General features: G+C 34.2%; 1 protein-coding gene across 1 annotated transcript; it reads right to left on the minus strand.

Moving 5' to 3' along the window:
• Positions 1-5,264: 5,264 nt before the first annotated feature.
• On the minus strand, positions 5,265-7,222 carry LOC120072276 (Protein kinase superfamily protein). Its single transcript, XM_039024718.2, has one exon. It carries the CDS (start codon positions 6,890-6,892, stop codon positions 5,528-5,530), a length of 1,365 nt encoding a protein of 454 aa, XP_038880646.1. The 5' UTR covers positions 6,893-7,222; the 3' UTR covers positions 5,265-5,527.
• Between the last annotated feature and the right edge of the window lie 3,013 nt (positions 7,223-10,235).

Consider the following 10,235-nt stretch of genomic DNA (forward strand, 5'->3'; position numbering starts at 1 on the left):
AGCTGCTTCCGAACAAGTGAGGTAGCGCCTTGTGATATTATTATACCAATGAATATATTATGGAGTGACATCTGTGTCAAACTGTTCAAGAGAAACCCCCACTGCAATAAACCGTGCACGATAGTGCCATCGCACTACCAAATGTGCAACTTTTTCGGACCAATCTCCAGTCCTTAGGTCAATATCATGCAGTACGAGTTCAGTATTCCAAGGTGATGGGATATCCTGCTGAAAACCAAATTGTCTCATCACCCTGTCAGGAAGATGCCACTCACCAATGTGAAAACATATGAGAGGACTCATCGTCCACCATATATTTTGACCATTCGTACAAAAATAAGGCAAAATATGCACAATAATTTTGTACGGCTCCCAAATAACCTGAAACACAAAATATTATATTAGAGAATATTAAAGACAAATAGAATAAAAATGTGAATAAAATAATCAATTAGGTTTAGTGTAATGTACCTGTTCAGGTTGAAGCAGATCAAACATGTATCTATACTGGTTGACTACATGTGTAGCTGTCCTAGTCACACAAAATTTGTCTTTTCGCCTAAATTTTTAAATTGATAATTTAGAATTTAAATTAACTAGATCAGTGATATAAAAATTAAATTGAATTAAAACAACATACCGGGAACCGTAGGCTCGTCCAACTAACTTAGCGTCATTAACATGATGTAGCTGTGGAGCCATTGTTGGAAATCGCTCCCAAGCCCATAGTTGCAAAAGTATGAGAGGCCCAGCTATCTCTCGAACCTTAGGTCTTGTTGCTTTACATAGTTGTTTATACAACCATGCCAAGCATGCTCCACCCCATGAATACGGCCCCGCATCATGGAGGTTAGCTAACAGTGGCAGGAACATCAAGCGAACAAAATGACTTAATTTATCTGAAAACAGACTTCCACCCATCATTTGTAGTATATATGCTCGCGCATATCTTATGACGGTTTCCTCGTTTGCATCATCTGTGAGCTCACGAAATTGTCGTACAAGTGTGTACCATCATATATTTGTAGTATATATGCTCGCGCATATCAAATGTAGAAATCAACAGTTTTCCTCTATATTTGTCGTACAAGTGTGTACCATCTATCTGAATGATCGGCCGGCATTTATTAAAAGCTTCTATACAAGGACCAAATACCCAAAATATAGAAGTTAGGATAACATGGCCTTCAGTAAGCGTTTCTTTAACTCGCCACTCTATTCGTGTTCCGGGATTGGTCTGCTTAACCATATATAACCACCTATTTATAAGACTCATCCCAATCACCAAATACTTTAGCCAACGCTTTTCTTTTTCCCTCCCATACCCTATGGTAAAGAACATGATATCCAAACTTTGTTTTAATGTCGGACTGCAGTTGTGCCACACTGATAGATGGTTTTTCTCTTACGGCATCACAGAACTTCAGTGCAATCATTGATGAATCCAATTGCACGTGACTTTGACTTAGTTCTGAATAAAAACATGTATGCTGCTCATCATACTTAGTGATCTCGAACAAGCCATGCGATTTTTTCTTTATTGCACGAAGTCTCCACTTGCAACCTTCCTCCCACTTCTTATACCGAATTGTCCAAATCATCGGTGTAGATTCAACAACCTCGTATGGTGCGTGACACTTTATAGCAAAACATTTGACCACGTGTTGTAGCATTTTCTTGTCTTGACAAATCATTCCTTTATATAATTGCATATTGTCAACGTCCATAGGAGCTACAATTGGGTCATGTTCCCAAATGCTATTCAATACATTCATATCCAAATCATTGAATATATCTGAAAGCATCTCATGTTCACGATCATCGAAATCCAACACTTCAAATTCGTCATCTGTTTCTATTCTGAAGTCTCTGTACAGGTTGTTAGCCACCATATCTTCATTATCACATGGCGATGCAACTGACTCCACCCCTATCATATTTACATTTACTTACAAAGCATCTCATTTCATTATCAGGATCGATACATTGAGTTGGATCTTCAAACTGGTTAAATGATGTATCAGGATCCACCCCTATCATATTTACATTTACATATAAATGCACTACATTTGGCACTGGCATTGCCATTGAGAACATCAAGTTCATAGCTTGTGCATTCGAAATAGGGAATGACGTATATCTTATTGATCCTGATGGTTCTAGATTGGGATGTCTATATATTATTTCTATCTGATTTGCTCCTATATCTACACTAAGTAACATCCCAATGATTTGAATGAATTGTTTAAATACAATTCCACTGTTCACATTTATGGTAAAACTCCCACTTGGTGGTTGGTCATACTCAACTCCATCAATACCATCAATCATATTACCATTTGTAAAACAAAAATCCCAAGCATTTGCCTGCCATTTTCTAAAAAAAAAAAAGACAAACATCAATTTTTTGTATTATACTTTTTATAAGAAGTATATTAAAAAATATTAAATTTTTTAGTTTATAAACATAAACTTTTTAAGTTTTATGAACATCAACTTTTTAAACATAACAATAAATTAAATTTTTTATAACTATTTTTAAACATAACAATAAATTAAACTTTTTATAACTATTTTTAAAAATAACAACAAATTAAAATGAGGTAAACTTTTTAAAACTATTTTTTCAAATTTAATACAAAATAAAAAATTAAATTAAATTAAACTTTTTCAAACTATTTTAAACTATATTTTCAAAGTTAATACTAGAAAATATCAACTTATCACAATAAACATAACAACAATAATTTTTATATGAATAAACTAAAATTTTCAAACTATATTAAACTTTTAAACTATACTAAACTTGTTAACTATCACAATAATTTTGTATTAAACTATAAATATCAACTTCTTAAACATAACAATAAACTAAACATTTTAACACTATAAATATCAAAGTTAATACTAAATAAATCAAATATCATAAGAATAAACTAAACTTTTCAAATATCATAAGTTTAACTTATAGATTCGACGGTAGTTCTCTTTTTTCCTTCAAAGTGATAACGTTCACCTTTTTTTCCTGTTATTTGTTATCTAACAACAGTTACAAAAAAAAAAAAACTAGAATCTATAAAAAAAAATAATAATATAAGAACAAAAATAAAATTTATAATTATTCTTGAAAAATAAAAATTTAGTAGAATAACGAACCAATATAGTTGTGTGAGAATAATTTGTATTAAACGAAATACAAGAAGAGAAATGGAAATGAAAATGGGAGGAGAGGAAGATGATTTCGAACGCTTATTTTCGAAGGCAGTGAGGGGGCAGTGCTATGAAGAGGAGCAAATCAAGGAGAGAGGAGTGAGCAAAATCAAGGGTAGTGAGTCTTCAAAAATTATCGAGGGAGTGATTGAGGAAAAATGAAGAAGATGGTGGTTTAAAAGGATGTAGGTCGAGTGTTGAACACTCGACCCACGGGTTTAGGGTAGTTAAAAAGGCATTAAGGCTATGGTAGAGGGGCATGAATGCGTCAATGAATGCATGGAATCGGAGTAGGGGAATCAGATAACGTCAATGCATGCAAGGAATCGTGCAGGAAAATCAGAACAAGGGCAACATGGTGATATATATGCACTTTTTCAGACTTATGGAAAGTAAATAAAGTGAAGACGATTTCCATGTGGCAGACCACGTCAGTTGACTGGTTGACCGTTTAATCCATGTGGCAGACTCAACCTCGCTCTCCTCACAATCTCGCTCTCTCCTACAATCTCGCTTTCAATCTCGCTCTCTCCTACAATCTCGCTTTCAATCTCGCTCTCTCCTACAATCTCGCTTTCAATCTCGCTCTCTCCTACAATCTCGCTCTCTCTTACAATCTGCTTCACCCACTTATCTTCCTTGTCGAGGGTTGAAGTTTCGACTTATGTATGCCAAAACTTCAACCTTCGACAACCTAATATACAAAATTAGCGAGATTCTCTTCTAGAGCGAGATCCTCATCACAAAATTAGAGAGATTTCCTTTTCATTATTGAGGGTTGAAGTTTTGACTTATGTATGTCGAAACTTCAACCCTCGACAACCCTAATTTACGTACTGTTTCCAAGTTTTTCTTTGTTTGTCGAGTTCTCAACGTTCGACCTCTACATTAGTCGAATTCTCAACCTTCGACTTCTAGCCTGGAAATCCCAAAACAACAATATTTCTCTAATAAGTTTCAAAACAACAATATTTCTCTAATAAGTTTTGAAAACAACAATATTAATATTAAAGGTCCTACTTTTGAAACCTTTTACATGGTTGAAATTTATTATTATTACTATTTTAACTTAATGAAGTGAGTGAGAGCGTTTTAACGTTGAAATTTTAGAATAAATGTAATAATTAAGTTTCATCTAGTTAAATTATGCTGAATTTGAAAATTCTATTTGCTTTTACTCTCTTAATTTAGATGCATTGTGATGACCCAAATCTTTTAATAAATAGTAAATTTCTCTTACCTATTAAAGGTGGATATGGTGGGTTGAAAATTTTTTGGACCTAACCCAAAAATTCGAGTTGGTCAGGTTGGTAACCCGAATAATCCAAATAGGATCACGTGGGTTGGGTTGTTGGGTTGAAGTTGAACGACGACAGACGAACAATTGGAACTGACAAAGATGAATTGAAGATGATGAAGACAAGCAACTAGAGCTGAAGAAGACGAACTGAAATTGACGAAGATGAATGGTCGAAGCAAAATGAAGATGAACTTAAGCTAAACAACGACAAACATAAGCGAAATTGCAAGAGGGTGAGGATAAGCGAACTAAAGCTAACAAAGACAAAGACAAACTGAAGCGAAATCATAAGACAGAGACGAACGACGACCGAAGCAGATGAAATCAAGGGGGGGAAGTTGAAGAGGTAGAGCCGTAGAGGAGATGCGCAAAATCGCAGAGAGGGTGGGGAGAAATCGCAAGCGACAGAAAAAGAAAAGCAAGTTATAAAACACACACACATATATATATTAGTAACTCGAGTTGGGTTGGATAAACTCAGATTTAAAAAAAAAATGTAACTTGACCCAACTTTAAAAAAGCACAAAAATTTTGACCTAACCCATTCTAAAATTAAAACTAATCCAACTCAATACTTATAATCTAGGTCGAATATTTTTTTATCCAATTTCTTAGTTTATTGCCAACAAGAGCATAGCTCAATTGGCATAATGTTCATACTATCAACCTCGAATAGTCTAAATGATTTGAATGCTCGATTTGAACATCCCTCTGACTATATGCTTTGTTTGACCAAGAAATTAACACAAACCGATGGAAAAAAATAATATATTTTCCCAGGAATGTATTGGTTAGTTTATTTACATGATCGAAAAGCTATTTGGGACCAAAAAATAATTATATTTCATTCATCAAATCTTTAAAATAATTGCCGAAAAAAGAAAAAAAATAAATTGAGAATAAAAAGAAGACGACGTATGCAATTTCAGTACTGTGGTTAGGCCGTTAGGGCACAAAAGTCAAAGGGAGAGAGACGGCCGGCCTCCGTCCGCCGTCGCCATCGCCGACGGCCTTACCTCATCGAGCGGAGAGTACAGAGAAGGCGTACGAACACGACGTCGTCGAAGACGAAGGAAGGTTTCTATCGTTCATCCTCTCCACAAACGGAACAATCTTCGGCCTCTCATGGCTATCCATCATCTCTTCATTAATAGACAACAAATCAACGACGAGCATTTCAGTATCCGGCGGCTCCTCCACCGTGATGCGGCCTTCAAGCATATCCACAACCGTCGCCATCGTCGGCCTCAGCTTCGCCGTCTCTTGTATACACCATAAACCCACACAAACCAGTTTCCGTACCTCTCTTTCATCGATCGTCCCCGTTTCCAGGAGCCTTTTATCTACAGCTTCCATTAATTTTCCTTCCTTCATCTTCGCACTCACGATTCGAGGAAAATACTGCCATTTCCTCTTAGATCTGTCTTCTCCATTTTCAACTACGCTCACGTTTCTCTGACCTCCGACGAGTTCCAGAAGAACCATTCCGTAGCTGTAAACGTCGGATTTCTCTGAAATTCCGTTCTCCAATAGCCATTCCGGAGCTAAATATCCCCTCGTCCCTCTCATGGATATCATTATTCGGCTCTCGTCTTTCCCCATCAGTTTCGACAATCCGAAATCCGATACGATTGCTCTGTAATTTTCATCGAGGAGGATGTTTTCCGGCTTCACATCGAGGTGTAAGATTCTCGATCGGCAATCATGGTGAAGGTAGGCTAGGGCCTTAGCTACATCAATGGCGACTCTATATCTCAGATCCCAAGCTAAGCAACCGCCAGGGCGATTTCGATTCTTGTGCTTAGGTTTTTTGGGGAAAATCCAGCAATCTAACGATCCATTCGATACGAATTCGTAAACGAGAAATCGAGGTCCAGATGAATTAGTACAGTAACCAATTAGACGAACGAGATTTATATGTTGAACACTAGCAATGGCGGATACCTCCGCTCGAAACTCTTTGTCTCCTCGATTCTCGCCTTCGATCCGCTTGACGGCTACTGCAGTGCCGTCTTTGAGGATCCCTTTGAAGACGGAACCGGAGGATCCTCGCCCTATCAACGCTCTGAAATAGTCGGTGGCCTCCTCGAGCTCTTTGTACCGGAACTTGGTCGGAACTCCGGCGACTTTTCTTAAAAAACTGTACTCGATCCGAAGCTCTCGACCTTCGGAAACTAACTGAGACTCGAGCTGTTTTCTTCTCCGGTTGAATCGTAGTCTGATGATCATGTAGACCAAGATAGCGGCGGTGAGTGAGACATCGATCCCACAAATGAGGAAAAAAGACTTGGAAAGTTTGAGGAAAACTCGAGCAAGAATGAGGAGAAGGATGAGGGAGAGGATTAAGGAAAGAGCAATTATGTTGGCTTTCTTATCCTCCATGTAAATTTCTTCCTCAAGGTTTCTGTTAACCAGAACAGATTCTTACATTTCTTTTCTTCTGTGAAATGAAATCTGTTTCTGGGTTGAACGCTGAAGAAGAATAGTCTAGCTTTTATTATTATTATTATTATTAATTTTTATTTTCTTTTTGGTGGGCCGACTGGCAATTGCAAATAAATTTGCCGAGTCCATCTAGTTGACTGATTGATATTTATTATTATTTTAATTATAACTGTTTTTTAAAATGCGATTAACAGTTTAATTGTTGTAATAAAAAAAATCAGACTATCCATATTTACATATATCATATATATATGAATTATATATATACACAAATATTTTGTTTATGTCAAAATCAGCCTAGTTTAATTGGCATCAAAATCTGAACAATGAAAAATGCATCTGACCTTCATAACTTTGTAATATAGGGAAGAATGTGACCTACAAGGTGAAAAGATATGCATACCGGTGTGGTGCACAGACACCAATGCTTAAGTCATAAAGTATTATTACGTAGCAAATAAGGAGTTTGAGTATTAGAATAAACTTACTTCCCCCGAGAGCTATCATGATGATTTATAAGGATAGTTGACCTAGAACATTCCCTTTAGAATTTCAGAGTTACATTAGGTTTGTCGAGGCCGAGCATACTAGTAGGCTCAAGTCAACCTCTTTTTCTAAGGCCCATTTCGGTCATAAGTTGCCATTTTCAACATGCATATGCTATCTTCTCAACTCTGTTGTTTTTGTTCTTGCTAGATGTTGATTATGTCATTTATTCCAAAATCACCCATAACTTTAAGGTTAGGGAATCGGTCCCTCATTAGAAAAATTGTATATACCAAAATTTTTTAAAATAATTTAAGTTTATGATTGAGTTTTTTACATTTAAACTAAGTTATGGTTTAAAAGATTTTATTATTAGTATTCATCATTCATATTAAGATTAATAGATGATAATTTTTTTTTTAATATTTCATGTGTATTTGTAAAAGATACTGGAAAAAATATTGATGTTGAATCTTTTAATTAATTTATCGAGACGAATATTTCAATCATTGGTTGTAATTAAAACAATTACTTTTCCTTTCTAAAAAAATGTTTTCAAATGCTATGTTTTAGTTTCTCGTTTATGAGTGTCTTAGTTTAGTTTCGAGGTTATATGAAAAACCAAATAATTATTAAATCTACGGATACTATTTTCACCCTTCAATTTTTTTTTATTATCTATTTTTTATTAATGATTTAAAACCAAATTAAAATTTGAAAACTAAAAAAAAAAAGTAGCTTTCAAAATTTTATTTTTGGAATTTGGATTTTGGCTAAAAATTCAATTATTATATTTAAGAAAGGCGCAATAAAAAATGAGGAAAAAATAGACTTAATTTCAAAAACAAAAAACAAAAAACGAAATGGTTACCATATGAGGCCTTAGTTTTTTTATTTTTTATTTTTTGTTTTTGAAATTTTAATTTATAAACATTACTTTCACCTCCAGATTTCTTTCTTTGTTATCTATATTTTATCAATAGTTTAAAGAACCAAGCCAAATTTTGAAAATTAAAAAAAATTACTTTTGAAACCTTATTTTTGTTTTTAAAATTTAGCTAAAAAATCAACTATTGTACTAAAGAAAAATGCAAATTATAGTAATAAATGGAGGGATAAAATAATCTTAATTTTCAAAAACCAAAAACAAAAAATAAAATGGTACCAAATAAAGCCTTAAAATTTGAAGGATACATGAGAAACTTTGTTTGTTCGGCTAGATTGTGATCAAATAAGAGGTTGATTTTAAAAGCATCAAAATTGTTTGTCATTTTTAAAATCACTCTAAAATATAATTTTAATCACTCAAAATTGATTTAATAATAAAATATATATTTTTAAAGGTAATTTTTATATTATCAAAGTTAATTTTAAATGATTAGTTTCTTACTAATTTTGAAAATGACAAAATTATTTTAACCCTTTTAAAATCATTTTCAAAACATGGCTCAAAGTATTGTGTCCTGGAAGTGTATAAATTATGTTATGACTAGCTAACTTCAGCATTCTACAATAGCGACATTAATGATGTGTTTCAAAAAAAAGGAAAGAAAGAAAGAAAAAAAAAAGGCGTATTAATGATGAACTTTATTATATAAACGACAAAATTGGAACTTTTTCAATAGCGAAAATTAAACTTTAAAAATAAAAAAATAATATATATATATATATATATATATATATTCTTGGATATCATTTGATTTTTAAAAAATTAAATCTATTTTTTCATTTTTTTTAGAATGATTTTCATCTTTTTTATGTATAAAACTCAAATTCTTAACCAAATTTCAAAGACAAACGTGCTTTTAAAAACTTATTTTTTTAATTTTCAAAGATGACTTTGATTTTTTAAAATATTGGTAGAAAATAGACAACAAAGCAAAGCAATTTATAGTAGAATGGGCTTAAAATATATTTTAATTAAAGTATAAGATGTTTGGTTATAAATTTGATATGAAAACCTTAGGGACTTGAAATTAAGAACTTTTGGGTATGTGAAGTACTCTTAATTTTCAAACGCTAAAACCTCCAAATAAACTCAATTTCAACCATAATGGTTGGGTTAGACACAAGTTGTCTCAAGATCAAAATTATTGAGACAAAAAGTGAACTCTTTGGCCCTAGATTTGAACACTCCACAAGATGAGATGATCAGTCCTGCTTGGATGTTGTTGGCATGAAACTCAATACATGATTTGTAAAATTCAAGAGTAATCTAGCTAAACTTGAAAGAAGCTCAAAGGCCAAAATTCAATTCATCGTGTAATCTGTCGACACAATTTGTATAACACTCCAGGCCCAAGATTTGAACTAGGATTTGGCCCCTGATGGCCTCGACATTCCTTAGAGATGTCCAAGGGGCGGGGCGGGGACGGGGAAGGCTTCCCTGTCCTATCTCCGCCCCTATTTCAATCTCCATCTTTGCGAAATTCTCCACGGGGATTCCTTGCGGGAAATTTGTCGAGATCGGGTTCCCCGTGGGAAAAAAAATTCCCATTTGCATTTTTTAAATATATTCATTTTGTAACTTTTTGTTCTCAACCTCATTCCCCTTCTCCATCCCTGTTTAGTCAACAGAGAGAAATTTCTTCCTGCTCATTCCCTCATTCCCAGTTCAATCGGGGATTCCCTACCTTCTTTGGACTGAGTCCCCATGGGGCCGAATGGACATTTCTAGCATTCCCCTGCGTGATGGCCCTGGAATTCCCTAACATCCTTTCGGACCTGACAACATCATTCTTGCTTATCTTGAATACTTCTAAGAGTGAAAGTCGTCTCCACAAACCAACACAGA

The sequence above is a fragment of the Benincasa hispida genome, chromosome 2 (genome assembly GCF_027475165.1).
Source record: "Benincasa hispida cultivar pf3 chromosome 2, pf3_genome.v1.1, whole genome shotgun sequence".
In the NCBI taxonomy this organism is placed as follows: Eukaryota; Viridiplantae; Streptophyta; class Magnoliopsida; order Cucurbitales; family Cucurbitaceae; genus Benincasa; species Benincasa hispida.